At 40.8% G+C, this 16,098-nt stretch overlaps 1 protein-coding gene across 1 annotated transcript in view; it reads left to right on the top strand.

Moving 5' to 3' along the window:
- The window catches only part of spz3 (Spaetzle domain-containing protein 3), an 85,993-nt gene that overhangs the window by 36,933 nt on the left and 32,962 nt on the right, over window positions 1-16,098 (top strand). Inside the window, exon 3 of the mRNA XM_065236642.1 lies at window positions 14,147-14,277. Within this exon, the coding sequence (XP_065092714.1) occupies window positions 14,147-14,277 (131 nt within the window). The remainder of the gene's footprint in view (window positions 1-14,146; window positions 14,278-16,098) is intronic.

Raw genomic sequence — 16,098 nt, 5'->3', positions numbered from 1 at the left:
CTTCGTGAGAAAATTTGATGTACTTGTGAACGTTGCTTATGACCTCCAAAGGAAGCTGATTTTTTTGGGGTCACCCTAAGTTACTGTTTTAAAATTATAAAACGAAAACCATTAGAGATAGAACATTTGTATGTTCGGCAAAGTTGCTTCAAATAAATTGATCTATATCTTTTAAGAATACTGCACTGGTCTATCTCAAATAACTAAAAAGTTGAAAGTTAGACCTAATTAGCCGTAACCCACCCTAATTTCGCTTACTTCAAAACTAACGGTTTAAGCGCAACATTTTTGTCCTCGATTCTACGGCTTCGGGGCCGTTGTGGTCCGAAACGGAATTTTGGTGGGAACAGATATTTACTCCATTTCTATTCATATTTGGGGATATATAGGGTGTCCCACAAAATATAAACACAGTTTATTCTTGGAATATAACAACGTTATGTGAATGAACTAAAATTTTTATTTCATATATAAATATATGTTTTCTATAGTATTCTCTTTCAACTGGATGAAAATAATCCGCAGTTCCTTTAATCGTATGCCAAGGAGTGAACTTTTGATCTGACACTGCCCATGAGCTTCCGCACAGTTTCCTTCGGCATAATTTTAGCCACTTCTGTCCAGTCTTTTTCAAATTCTTTGATTGAATTCGCTGCCTTAAAGTGTTTCCGTAGATATCCCTTGGAAAGGGCCCAAAAAGTTTCGATTGAGCGGGCCTGCGGACAATTTGGAGTATTCATCTCTTTTGGCACGTATTGCACATTGTTTGCTTTGTACCGAGCTACCGTGTCCTTCGAGTAGTGCATTGACGCCAAATCGGGCCAAAACAGTTCTGGGCCATCATGTTGACGGATCATGGGCCGCAGACGCCGATTCAAACGCTTCCGAACGTTAAGTTCAGTGTTCATCATCTTCTTCGTCACAAATGGCTTTGAAAGCTTGCCAAACTCATATATCACTTGCCAAACCATGGCCTTCTTACCACAATTGACTTATCGGCATCGTCAACTTCCTGACCATCACGGACTGTGTAGTATTAGTCTCCCGGAAGCGTCTTGTAGTCAAATTTGATGTATGTTTCGTCGTCCATGGTAACACACGCAAATTTTTCACACAGCAGCCTATCACATAGCTTCCGAGCCCTCGGTTTGACGGATGCGGCTTGTTTCTGAATCCGTTTCGACTTCTTCTGCTTCTTGAACGTTTTCAGCCCGTTTCTTGCCTTGGCACGTTGGACGTTACTCTGCGATGTTCTAAGTTTTTTGGCCAAACCTCGATCAGCGGCACTTTCCAATTGATGAAAGCTTGGTGATCTTCTGGTCCACTTATCGGTCCACCGGTCCCGGTCTACGGCCGGATTTCGATGTGTCCTCGAAGGTAGCTTCTTCACCGAACTTCCGGATGGCGGTTTGGACTGCTCCTAAGTCCTCAATTTTGCCAACCTCTTTGGTTGGGAATAGTACACCATTTGTGCACGATTTGATTGCGCTTTTCCGGCGAAATGAATCGCATTTTGATGATTTTGTTTTCTGTGCTGAGAACCAGTGCTACCGACACCAGGGAGGCAGCTCCCACACCTGGACCCTACCTATCGACCCATCAACTCATGAACCGGGGACCAACGCTTTTATTACTTCCCTTCCGAAGGAAGGCGTGATTATAGCTCGATTCAAAGTAAATCTGAACGCATGGTTTAATACACCACCGCGCCCCTGGTGTTTGGAACAAAAACAGTATGACAGGCATTTGTTGATGTTTCATTGAAGAAATTGGTGAAAAGTTTTTCTCGATTGATCGACGCATCCCGAAATTACGGATCATGGAACTTGAGAAAAGAAAATTAATTGTGCACAAACATCTAGAGAACCCTTCGTGGTCTGCCTCAAAAATAGCAACAGTGTTAAAATTTCCAAAGTCAACGTTGAGTCTTGTAATCAAACGTTACAAGGATACTCTGAGTGCGGATAGAGCACACCGCATCTATCGTAAAAGTGGCACTAGGGACAAAGAGCTGATGAGAAAGGTGATGAGGTACGTGAAAAGCAACCCAGGTGTCTCCATACGTGATTTGGCAAAGAAATACGATTCCAACTTTTCCACCGTGCGTAACATCCTTTCAAGAGAAGGATATAAGTCTTTTTGTGCCAGTAAACATCCAAATCGCTCCCTGAAACAAAATTTAGTGACTGAAAAGCGAGCACGATTACTATACGAACGAGTTTTGACGAAATTTGGCTGTATTTTAATGGATGACGAAACATATGTCAAAATGGATTATAAACAAATCCCCGGACGAAAATTTTACCTGGCAACTGGTCGTGGAGATGTCCTTTCCAGGTATAAATTTGTTTTTGCTGATAAGTTTGCTCGGAAACTAATGATTTGGCAAGGAATCTGCAGTTGTTGACTTAAAACCCAGGTTTTCATCACATCTCACACAATGACGTCGAAGGTTTACATTAAAGAGTGTCTGAAAAAGCAGATTTTACCCTTCATTCGGCAACACAAGACCAACGTTATGTTTTGGCCGGATCTAGCCAGCTGCCACTTCTCTAAGGAGGTACTAGAATGGTATGCTGCAAACAATGTTAATTTCGTTGCCAAAGAGATTAATCCTCCGAATTGCCCTGAGTTCAGACCGATCGAAAAATATTGGGCAATTGTCAATCGAAAACTTTGAGGATGCGGTAAAGAAGTGATAAATGCACAACAAATACGAGTGGAATAAGTTCGCCGGTACAGTGTCACCAACGACTGTGCAGATCATGATGGCAGCGATCACAAGTAAAGTGTGACAGTTCGTTCGAAACGGTAAAATGTAATAACTTGTTATGTATCGTTTGAAAGCTGAATAAATACCCTTTTGTTTGACGTTTTGATCAACCGTGTATGTTGTTTAATTCTTGAGTTATGATCACTTGAATGCGTCCAAATTTGCTTTGAATCGGGCTTTAGAGAGTTTTATGCCTCAGAACATCCCGGCGGTGCCGACTGGGATTGAACCCAGGCCTTTTGGGAGTGAAGGGCAATCACGCTTACCACTACACCGCTATTTTTAAGTGTCAAATTTAAGTGAAAATTCGCCAAATGGAACACAGCCTAAGAAAAAAATTGACACAAAATAAATGTGCAGAATGAACACCCCTTGGTATAAGTACAATCACGAAATGTACTATTTGGAAATTTTTTAGCTTTCACACATGCGTAGGATATCGCACTCATTCAAACACACATATGCCTCAGAAAAATCCCACCGACCTCGGCTGGGATTGAACCCAGACCCATTGGGGTGAGAAAGCAGTCACGTTTACCACTGCCCCACTGGCACCGGCTCACACACTCCCCAAACCGTCAGCTGCATTTTCATTGTTGATTGCATTCTGGTATTAGTATTAAATAAATAAATTCTCTCTCATCTTCATTGCATATGCAAAAAAAAAAAAAAAACCAATGTAAACAACAAATACTGCCGTTACCAATACGGATTAATTTTTCCTAGGAAACATCTCTCATCGCTATTTGTACTGTACTCTCCACGCGTTCGTCGAGGCTACCAATTAGCTGGATGCTGCAATTAGACACACTACATTAGCTACTTCGCAGCTCTATTGAGAATAGAATAGTAGTGATTCCAGCCCCGGTAGTGGCGTTTCGAGATAAGCTTTAGTTCATTGCGATCAATTGGTGAGACTGGGTGGTGGTGAAGCAGCTGTTGACTTTAAATTTCGTTGAAACTTTTTCTCCGGCGGTCTTGGTAAGTAGACACTTCAACAGCTACTTGAGTACTCGTTAAGGATGGAGAATTTCCATTGACCGTATGATTTATCCTCACGACGGATACGCCGGCCCAAATGTCAACTGCAATGTACGGCTGTCGGAAGTTGTAAATGCATTTGAATTTCAATTTATTGTGCACATTATTTGCATACTGCAGAAAACATTGTTTGTGGAAATCGAGTCAGGCAGGGTGGACAGTTTGTGATGTTTTTTCTCTCTCTCGTTTGATGGAGGCGATTGAATCTATGACTTGCAAAAGGTGGAGAGAGCGTGGGTGGTTTGAATGTAGATTCAGATTCGAAAAATTGACCTTGACTTTCAATTTTCGTTTCACGCTGTTTACGCTAGCACCTTTAACAGCTTCATCCAGAGTGAATTACGGCATACTATCCATCAAAACCGCATGCTGATTTCCGGCAGATTGAGATGACTGCAACAACGGTAGCTACCGGTGAATTACAGCCCATCGTTAGAATCAAGCTGCTGCATATATTACTGAAGATGAAAAAAATAAAACGTTGCTGAACCTGAATGAAGGCGTGTGCCATACCGTACATCGGCACTTATCTAAACCGGTAATGGGAGTATGTATCAGGCGTTCATCGACAACCGACGACGTCGATGACCACGATGACGACGACGCGGCTCAATGAAACTAGTATTTGAAATACATCGTAGCTCCTCTATCTGAGGGGGGAGCAGTTGAGCGGAGGCCGGCTGCTTGTTCATGTAAGAAGGAAGTTTGTAATATTATTCAACAAGTGATAGTGCACCTCCTCTTAGCTGCTACATTGTTGCGGTGGAGTAACTTTTGTAGGGAAGGAAAATGTTAGGTCTGGAGGATCAAATTAGATGCACATGCTGTAAATCAATATTTACTTCTTTGATTTGACCACTTTTTTCTTTATGTCGATGGTTATCTCTGACCCTTCAAATGGTCTAGTAGCCTATTTTTGTTCTATGGTCCCTTCAATATCGAGACATGGAGAGTACACTGTAGTTCATTTTACCTTACATTAAATGAAAGACGTAAAAAATCCCCGATATTCATAATTTGACAGCATACTCCAATTCACCCAGCCTACTGCGTCGGATGCATGATTGAAAGCGCTATTTGCTGATACAACTGTCCGATAAGATGCCGATGGAATTTATTACAATACGATTGATGCACCTGCCAGTGCCACTGCTAGCCGGTGGCAATGTGATATCTGTTTTGTTTTCGTTTGCCTCATAACCCGATGGCAACCAATTGGTGGGCCACACTTTCGTACTGTACCCATTTGTTTGGTGGCAAGTAAAAACAGAAATTTTAATTTTAGCATTCGCGACGGTAGGATAATTTATTGGACGTTAATGTTCACCTGGGCGACCGGGCGTCGTGTATTCGATCATAACGCGCGTGCTACGTGCCAAATGTACCTGGACACGACAACCATTGTATTCAAATTTCTGACTGCGATTGTGTTCCCACATTTGACGTCTGAGGACGACAATGTGGCTGCGGCTATTAGATTCGTGGAAATTGGATGAATAGGGTCTGTCAGCAACATCATTGATCATATTTATTGAGGTGACAGTGTTTGCACGATACTGAAGCGTCTCCCCAATACAAGAGAGCCGTTGAATATTGATGCTCAATATACTATTTTGATTATTGTTAATGCATCGTCCTATTGAACGCAGAACGAAGTTTACGATTTCATAACGCTTGATTGCTGCTGTGATACAAAAATCATTCCCATCCATTAACTCGGTCCGTGAATCTGAGGGCAAAGGCATGTAAGCAACTTCTTGGAATCGGTGGAGAAAAACAGAATGCGTTGATAATCTTTCCCATTAGCAATAGACACCTCTAGTCAGGTGGTTGCCGATGAGAGTTCCCACTCCGTGCATAGTGAACGCACTCGTGGGGTTAGACATGAGGCTCGCAGTGCATGTAGTAATTGGATTTTTATTCGCACCCTATCTAAGGGGGAATTAATCGTGTCAAATTGTTTAAGACACACGTCTCTGATCAAAGGCGTAGCCAGAGGTGGCAGGGCTCCGTAGCTTAACATCAGAATGCATTTCTTCTTATTTTGATTAAACGGGTTAGTCTCAATGTCTTGACAAAAGATCAAATTATCCTAATTTTAATTTTTCAGCTGCAGAAACATGAAGTTTTTCGAGGACCATTAGATCAAACGTTGCTGAGCTGCTTTGGCCATGGGCCCAAATATTGGACACTGAAGATTGATCTTAGCATTTTTGAATATTTGAATTGAAAAAAAAAATCCAGAAGTACTTTGAAATCGCAGACATATGTGAAGAACTCTGAAATTCTCCGAAGCTTCGGAAAAAAAATACGATGGAAATCTTTAGGTGAATTCTATTGGCTAGGAGTGATCTATATATAATTTATACAGTTTAGATATATCGGGGCAAGTTGAAACGTGTGGCGAAGTTGAAACGGTAAATGTATCTCTTAGCGAAAGTGAATTACTGATTAATGATGGCTTCCAAATTTATTTACCTTTCCGTACGTAAGATTTGATAAAGGAAAACAAATTGTTGAGATATTGTTAAAAGTCTAACACTGCTTCTTGACGCCAAACTCGGCCAACGGATTCTAAACTCGGCATAACGCATTGAAACGCCATTGAAACGCCAATGAATTTACTTCGGCCTATCGGATGAAGGTAAAGATTGATTCGGTCGGAGCGCTTCATTTGTATTTGAAAATATTGGGTGCAAACATTGATATCACGCGTTCTTATTGACTTCGTTCGGTAGCATTTGAACTAAAGTATCGTACCAAATGAATAATGTACCTGTTGACGCCGAAATCATCGATTTATTAGATGTTTTCTGCTTGATAGGCCCAAAATGGGCGCTTAGACCGAAGTAGTTCTATAGAGGTAACTCTAAGACTAGAAGGTCCTGAAATAACGTGCTCAACTTTTTGGCTCAGCTCTGGTACTCTCTTCGGTCCCAAGCTAATCGATTCACCCCTCGAAACATAGGAAATTCTACTAACCCCTCATTTTATCTGTCAAACTTTCATTGCGTAGTACTAGAATTTCGACTCGAATAGGATACGTTAATCGTTTGCTTGGGACCAATAGGCTCGTCAAGTAGTGAGCCAAATAAAATCGTTAGTTTCGTATTGATTGTTGGTAGTTCTCTATCCTATTGCACTTTAAAGGAAAAATAGCAAAAGCAAAAATTCCGATTTTATTTTGATGAATCTCGAACTTTTCTTCTAATCCCACTCATCATATTTTGGACACTCTGTTGGCTAACCTGAGTGGCCGTTTTGTTCCCCCATCTCTTCATCTCTGTCACATCGCGCGTCACCTTTCCACTTTACATCATCTTCTTTTTGACAATTGCCCAGTATTTCTCAATTGGGCGGAATTGAGGGCAGATGTCGAAGAAATCTACCCCGCTGTCTCGATACCACTGTAAAACTTCTCCGGTGTAGTGGCAGAGTGCCAAATTAGGCCAAAACTTTACTGGTCCATTGTGAGCCTTAATGTCCGAAAGAATACGTTTTCTCAGGCAGTTCTGCTTGTACATTTAGGAATCCATAGTCCGAAAACCTGGGTTTTTTGTCCGCAGTTGCAAATACCTTGCCAGATCATAAGCTTTCTTGCAAATTTATCGACAAAAACTTGTTTGAACTTGTCAGGGACATCACCTTGACCAGTGGCTTTATGGAACTTTTGTCCGGGAAGCTGCCCATAATCCATCTTCACGTACGTTTCGTCGTCGATGAGGATGCATCCTTCGTACTTTGTTTGGTTGCTTACTGTCCCGAAAAGATCGATATCCTTCTCACTGACGAATCCTTCTGACGGTGCTTTGGCTGGCATTGAATTTCTTGGCGATATCATAATCTGACAACCGTTCTCAACACCTTCAAATCAACGGCGCCGGTGGTGTAGTGGTAAGCGTGATTACCTCTCACCCCAGCAGGCCTGGGTTCAATCCCAGTCGGCGCCGCCGGGATGTTCTGAGGCATAACATCTCTGATCACGCCTTCCTTCGGATGGGAAGTAAAGCCGTTGGTCCCCGGTTCATGAGTTGATGGGTCGATAGGTAGGGTCCAGGTGTGGAAGCTGCCTTCCTGGCACGTCGGTAAAGGGTGATACGGTCAAAATTTGGTCAATATCAACTTGACGTATTTCTTTCAATTTTGCATTTAAAAAACCTGAACACCCCTCATTTTGAAGGTGTGTGTGTGTAGAATGTTGCTCCTATTTTGATTTTGGAATTCACTCTTCAGTTGTCAAAATGCCGTCCAAGCAAGAAGAGCAGCGTATCAAAATTTTGCTCGTGCATCGCGAAAATCCGAGCTACTCGCACGCAAAGTTGGCAAAATCGCTAAAAGTTGCCAAATCAACCGTTACAAATGTAATTAAAGTGTTTGGGGAACGTTTGTCGACAGCCAGGAAGTCTGGATCGGGGGGAAATCGAAAACCGGAAGCCGCTGAGACGACAAAGAGAGTTGCCGGTAGTTTCAAGCGAAACCCTAACCTCTCTCTCCGAGATGCCGCAAATAAGCTGGGTGTATCGTCTACAACCGTGCATCGAGCAAAAAAACGAGCCGGACTATCGACTTACAAGAAGGTAGTGACTCCAAATCGCGATGATAAACAAAATACGACGGCCAAAGCGCGATCCCGGAGGCTGTACACGACGATGCTGACGAAGTTTGACTGCGTGGTAATGGACGACGAAACCTACGTCAAAGCCGACTACAAGCAGCTTCCGGGACAGGAGTTTTATACGGCAAAAGGAAGGGGAAAGGTAGCAGATGTTTTCAAGCACATGAAACTGTCAAAGTTCGCAAAGAAATATCTGGTTTGGCAAGCCATCTGTACCTGTGGCTTGAAAAGCAGCATTTTCATAGCTTCCGGGACTGTCAACCAAGAAATTTACGTGAAAGAGTGTTTGAATAAACGTCTGCTGCCTTTCCTGAAGAAACACGGTTGTTCCGTACTGTTTTGGCCGGATTTGGCATCTTGCCATTACGGTAAAAAGGCCATGGAGTGGTACGCCGCCAACAACGTGCAGGTGGTTCCCAAGGACAAGAACCCTCCCAACACGCCAGAGCTCCGCCCAATTGAGAAATACTGGGCTATTGTCAAGCGGAACCTAAAGAAGACCAAAAAAACTGCTAAGGGCGAGCAGCAGTTCAAGGCAAACTGGCTTTCTACGGCGAAGAAGGTGGACAAGGTGGCTGTACAAAATCTGATGGCAGGGGTCAAGCGTAAGGCCCGGCAATTCGGATTTGGAAAAGCGGAAGCCTAACTGAATATTTTCCCTGAATTTTATACTAATTGAACTTGAAAAAAAAAAATTTAATTTGATTTTTTAAATAAACGATTTCACCGATTTACACGCGTTTTCCCTTGACCAAATTTTGACCGTATCACCCTTTAGCATTGGTGCTCAGCACGGAAAACAAGATCGACGGAAAAAAACAAACCAAAGGAAAAAAAAAACACCTTCAAATGCAGCTTCCGATTCTTAGTTCCACTACGGCGCTTCCTATGATCGTGCCGATCGATAGTATGCCACTCACGAAAACGTTTGAGAACACTGTACTTGGTCGATTTAGCCAATTTCAACGACTTTGCGATTTTCAAAGTGGGTGTCCAAAATTAATTTTCGGTCCGCGGCTTCCATCGAGTATTACTTATTTTAAAGAAAATGAATCGTGATGAACTTTTCAGCACTGAAAAAGAAAACATTTCAAAACAAACTGCTGTCAAAACATTCGAGATCAGACCGCTAGGAGCACTGCAGTTGAATAAACAGTGCATCCAGATATTAAATGACTCAACCTTTACCGTTTCAACTTCCCCACGCGTTGCAACTTGCTCAGGTGTACCTCACACGGTTATAAACAAATCAAAGGGATTTTCTTATTTATTTTAGATGAATGCAAACGAACTATGTGAAGTAAATTACGTTAAAAAAATTAAACATTTAAAAAGAATCATGTAAAGAGATTCAAACTAATTTTCAAGGTAGTTAAAACATGAGTCCATAACGCTAGGCACATGGACGTTAGGCATTCATACGTTAGGCATAATTATGATAAGCCTGATGGACGTTAGGCTTAATGGATGATAGCCATAATTCATATTTAAATTACAAATATATGAAGAGTTTTGAGTGGGTTGGTTTATTTCCTTTAAATTCCGTTATTGGTGTTGGTGTTGAGTACTTGGCACTGATGAAGTCTGCAAGTAGTAGACGAAATACGCGGATCTGTCAAAAGATAAGCAATTATAACAGAATTTAAAGGAAATAAACCAACCAACTCAACCAACTCTTCATAAAGGGATTCCGTTAAGATTTTTGTATTATTTATCTCATGAGCTGTTCCTTGAGAATAATCTTAATCCTTTTTAAACATTCATGATTTCTGTAATTTTCAGATGAGAGCCAAAGGCTAGCTGAGTTTCGATCGGGCAGTTTTTTTTTATGATGGGATATTTGGCCAACTCACAAAATCAGCAGAGTTGGATGGAATCGCTATCTCAAATGAAGCTTTGGTGTGATAATTTATTAGCTCGAGAAAGGTCTGAAGAGGGTAGGTTGATGGTTCCGCTAGAGTACGGCAGTATGAAAATTGAATAGAAGTCGAAAAAGAGCTGCGCTGTCAACCTACCCTCTTCAAACCTTTCTCTAGCTAATAAATTATCACACTGAAGCTTCATGTTAGATAGCATTTCCAACCAACTCTGAAAATCGTAAACTTTACATAATACACTTTGAATGTAACAAAATTAACCTTTTTTTTTCTCATGTTCTGTTCTTTGAGAATGAAAGTCTTCTTCTTCTCCTTATTCTTTAAATAATGGTTTTCTATACGAACGAAATAAACCCCATGAATGTGATTGGTATCCGGCATTTTGAATATTTTTGTGAGTTGAGTGTCTTCTGGAAATTCTTGACAAGACGTGGTTCTTGATATTTTTTCTGTATTCAGTGTATGAAAAAAAATCTTATCTGAGATCCTGCATTTTTATGTGAAAGAACGTTTATGTTTTTTCCATGATTTAAAACTAAGAAGTTTTTTTTTTAACCTGGTTCGATAAGATTGGTCTAAGCATGAGATCTCGATGTAAATTTCCAATTATAGAACCTTTAAATAATCAATCCATGACTCATTGTCCTGTGTCCGGGATGAGAAACTTTTGAAATCCTTAAAATAAATGGTGTCCCACATCAAATTGAATCACGGAAAAAACGCTGTAGAAAATTACCTATTTGACCACGATTGTCACGATTTGTACTTTTGTACGTATGCAGCCCCTCCCGGTCTTTGGCTCTCTGAATGAAAGACTTGGACAGATTCAACTTTTTGGCCACATACCTGACCGAAGCATTGGGATTCCGCTTAAACGCTTTCACGACATGCTTGTGATCCTGATCACTAATAGAACATCCATTCTGACCGCATGTCTCCTTCTGTTCGATGCTTAGAGTTTCGTAGTAACGTTTAATCACACGACTCACCGTTGACTGCTCGATTCCGAGTTGTTTTCCGATGTCCCGATGAGAGAGTTGCGGGTTTTCTTGGTTTCACGACGTTGCTTTTCGGGTGATGCTATTTTTTCCAACTTTCGAAAAACTGACAGCGATAAAAATACAGTGTAAACAATACACTCTAAACTACTTCTACCAATATTTTCAAGAAGATATACCCAATGGGTAATTTCCTACAGCGTTTTTTTTTTCCGTGATGCAATTTGATGCGGGACACCCTTTACATACATTCCGAATAATTTGTAAATTTTCCAAGTTAAAGTTTTCAAGGATTCAAGGCTTCAATGTATAAACTAAATGTTTGATTCTTTAAATCATAAAAATATTATTTCTGGATTGTGAAGAACTTCTGAGATATTGCACTTTGCAAGTTTTAAAACTTTTGAGACTTGTGAATATTTGTAGATTGAGGTTACGCAGATAGTTACAGACTGGGGGAATGTGCTGACGTTCGTTTACAGTTCCTGCAATTGTACAAAAAATCGTTAAAACGGCTGTCTGCTAAGTATGTGGACAACCCATTTTGCCAGTAATCGATACCTACCCAAGTAACCATAGGCACGCTATTTTGCCTTTCTGGCTATAAATAGGCCTCATCAGTACTCACAAACACTGCAGTGCACTGGTATAGTCGTGCCTATGGTTACTTGGGTATAGAACCAATGAATATCATAAACTTGATTGTCGAGGAGGCTCTGAAAATCACAATGCAAGCTGAATTTCCAGACCCACGATTGAAGTTACAGAAAAGTATATGAAACATATACTTAACAGCATGAGCTCTTATGCCTAAAGTTCATTATGCCTATCGTATATTATGCCTATCGTATATTATGCCTATCGTGTATTATGCCTATCGTATATTATGCCTAACGTCAATTATGCCTAATGTATTTATTGCTTACGTCCATTATGCCTATCATTCGTATGCCTAACGTCCGTATGCCAAACGTATTTTTGCCTAATGGGTTACACTCTTAAAACATAGACATATATAACAGTATTTGAAAGGGCTAAAAGGGTGTCCACAGTTAAATTGAATCAATTTAAAGGAGCTGTAACATTTTGCCCTTCCGGTTAATTTAAATGAAATTTAGGGAGAGATGGCCTCAGCGTCTATTCTGTACTCTGCGTGAGCTTCGTTGTGAAATTTCTAGTAGTTTTGAAAATGGAGTTGAAGGAACAGCCCGTGGGCGAGAAAATTTTGCACACTCACCTCAACAACCCACATCTTTCACACCGAGCCTTCGGAAATATCCTGGGAATCCAACAATCTACTGTTTCTCATATCATAAAACGTTTTGGAGAACATTTAACTGTAGATCGGAAGCAAATGAGTGGAAGAAAAAGTGTTCCGTACTGCGTTGAAAATCACAAGTTTCGTGCAGAAAGCCAAGAAACGAGCAGGACTACGTTCATTTAAGGTTCAGAAAGCACCAAACCGCAATAAACGACTGGTCCTATTCTGTCCCAATAAGCAAGAACGTGAGCACGTAAGCTGTAATGTTGACAAAACCACACTGCTGTATCATGGACGATGAAACATACGTAAAAGCGAATTTCAAACAAATCCCTCAAGAAACAACAAGTGTCGAAGCTCCCCAAGCTATTCATTATTTAGCATGCGATGTGTTCGCGCCGAACACGGTTGTCTTGCGTAACAACTTCAACCGTAAATGGACAAGTCTACATGACAGAGTGCCTGAAGAAACGACTGCTTCCGCTTCTCAAATCACACAACGTTCCTACAATTTTTTAGCCGGATCTAGCCTCTTGTTACTACTCCAAGGACGTTCTGGAGTAGTACAAGACGAGTGGGGTCAATTTCGTGCCCCAAATACACCGGAGTTGCGGTCGATCGAAAGATACTGGGCTATAATGCAGCACGAACTCCGTAAGCATCCTAAAGTTGTCACTACGGAGCAGGAAATGTGGTATTAAGAAGAAAGTTTGGGCAATTGGATTTTGTGAAGAAATAGAGTAAAATATAGATACGTAAGCCAAACTTATGTGTAGTATTACATTCCCTGAAAATTTCATGACAATCGGATGAGAGACTTATTTGTGGCGAGTACTTCTAAGTGATTCAATTTAACTGTGGGCACCCTTTATTTAATCTAAAAATCCTTTCGGCTCAACTGCATTCGGTTTTTTGCTTAATTCAAATGTGTAGCGCACAACAAGGAAAGGGGGGACGATGATGTTAGGTATTGGGACAAGCAATGCATTAGGTATAGGACAAACGTGTCAAGAGGAGGGGGGGGGGGGTAATTTTTACCTCAATTTAGCGTGGCATAATTAATGCATAGTCCCTTGAGAGAAATTTCAATTTTGGTTAAATGACTCATTTGAGCCAATTGGCGAATCAAAAATACTCGACCTCTCAAATTTGCATGAATTTTTGCATAATTGTTTGTTTTGGAAAATGATTCAAATTTTTGTTTAAATTCATCAATTTTGAGACCTGTAAAATTTTCAAAATGGTGTCTTTGACATTTTTCAAAAAACTGTAGCTCTTTAGTGACACTTTATTTCGCTTGATCAGAGGGGCGGTTCAACCAGCACAATCAAATGAATTTTCAATATTTTGGATCAAAAAGAGGTCGATTTCACTTCTGCATATTCTTGTGATCACTTGCCGTGGAATGACCAATATGCATCTTCCGAGAACTTCAGCTACTACTTGTTCTTGTAAACATCTACAAATGTTCCCGGTGTCAGCAAAGAGCTTATCCACATATTGTTATTCCTATGCTTTTCAGCGATCGTTGTTTTATTCTAACGCGTTTGTTTTATTTGTTCTTTTGCTTTTCATTTGCAGATCGGAAAAACTCTCGTATGCCAACGGTAACACCCATCCAGGGTCCAATTTTTCTCAAGAATGGAACAGTTCCTGTCGTGCCATTATTTGCGTATCCTCAAGTCAGCAACGGAACGTTCGTCCAGATACCGGTAAGTCATACGTTCGAACGATCGGAATCTAAATTTCGTGGCACATATTTCCCTATGTCAGGCAATCATTCCATAATCATCACATGTAGTTCAAATGATAGAACTTAGGCATAGGTTCAGTAAACATTACTTAAAGTGGTTACAAATTGTTTCAAATTATTACGAGAAAAATAAAATCGAAAACAAAGGCTATTTACATCATTGACAATTTTAAATAGATCGGGAAAGCTCAATTTTTACTGTAATTTGTACGACGAAACTGTGAGAAAGGCTCTTGACCCCGGTAGGTGGAATAGTCAGAGTTTTTTTAATGTTTTTTGTGAAATCTTGGCTGCTGGTTGGTTTACTTTTCATGATTATGGTTTTGGGCTTGATAAGCTCAGTCTGTACACACTAAGATTATTTAATAGATTGGAGTGAAATTTTGGGCCCTCCTTTAGCTCAGCCAGTTAAAGCGCAGCTACAAAGCAAGGCCTGGTGGCTGGGTTCGATTTCCGGTCCGGTCTAGGAATTTTTCGGTCAGAAATGGAACAGGCATCGAAAGCTCTCAATTAATAAGTGTGGAAGTGCATCTAGAACACTAAGTTGAGAGCACGGAATAAGCTTATATGCAATAAGCAATAAGCAAGAAATGCGAAGAAGAAGAAACTGTGAAATTTTACCGAAATCTCAACAGCTGATCACCTCAACAGTGAAAAATCACCGAGCTGATTACCGAACGTTCAGTTGTTGCAATTTTGGTGAAGATTCACAGAAATCTGTGAAATGATCTTAGTTTGTATGAAGTTTGAACACTTGTATTGCCCTGGAACAGTTCCACACCAAATGACGAATCGGATAAACTTGACCTTCTCGGATTTGCATGAAACTTTTTTGCTGAAATTCGGTCATTTTAAATCTTGAAAGTTTTCCGTACTACACAGCAAATCATTAATTTTAATATCACATCAAAGTAGATGCACTTCAATCGTGTCGAAAATATGGTGTGATATTACTTGCCAAAAAGGACAAAATTATCAACTGTAGACATCATCCTCCTCTGCTGGTGAGCCTAAAGCTCAACGTTCATCGTAATTTCAAAGACACTGTAGAGAGCGACCTGTATAGCTTTGGCGAAGCCAACTTCAGCGAAATAAATGATTTTCTCTCAAATGTCGACTGGGAAGAAGCACTGCGTGACTGTGATTCTAACATCCAACATTCTTTTGTACACAAGCGATCAATTCGTACCCAAGCGAATCAGTCGCGAATCTGTTAAACCTGCCAGGTCGAATTCAGAGCTTAAGCAATTGAAAAAAAAAATAATAGGGCTGCTCTTCGTAAGCACAGCAAATACCAAACCGATTCCACGAAAGCATGTTATTCTAAAGCGAACACAGATTACAAGCGACTCAACAACCAACTGTACCATGCACAGCAAGACCAGCTTCAGCGTCGTCTGAAATCAAATCCTAAAAACTTTTGGTGCCATGTGAATGCCCAAAGAAAGGAAAGCAGACAACCCCCCCAAGTATTCCGAATGGCGTAGTGGAAGTGGACTCTACCGTGGGTATTGCCGACTTGTTTCGCACACAATTTAGCAGTGTTTTCAACAACGAACAACTCAGCACTCAGGATGTAATGGCTGTGTCGTCAACCTTCTCCAGCCATCGATTTTCTATCACCAGCGAAATGGTTATTTCATTCGGGAAGCAGCCAGATGGCGTACCGTCGTTAGTCCTCGAACGCTGCCTGACTGCTCTCGCGACACCTCTAGCCAACGTTTTCAATCTCTTCTTGATGTCTGGGGTTTTCCCAGCTTGCTGGAAAGAGTCATTCGTG

Source organism: Ochlerotatus camptorhynchus, unplaced genomic scaffold, assembly GCF_037179485.1.
Source record: "Ochlerotatus camptorhynchus isolate MF236.1 unplaced genomic scaffold, CSIRO-AGI_Acam_v1.1 ptg000559l, whole genome shotgun sequence".
NCBI lineage: Eukaryota > Metazoa > Arthropoda > Insecta > Diptera > Culicidae > Ochlerotatus > Ochlerotatus camptorhynchus.
This window is presented reverse-complemented; position numbering and strand designations above follow the sequence as displayed.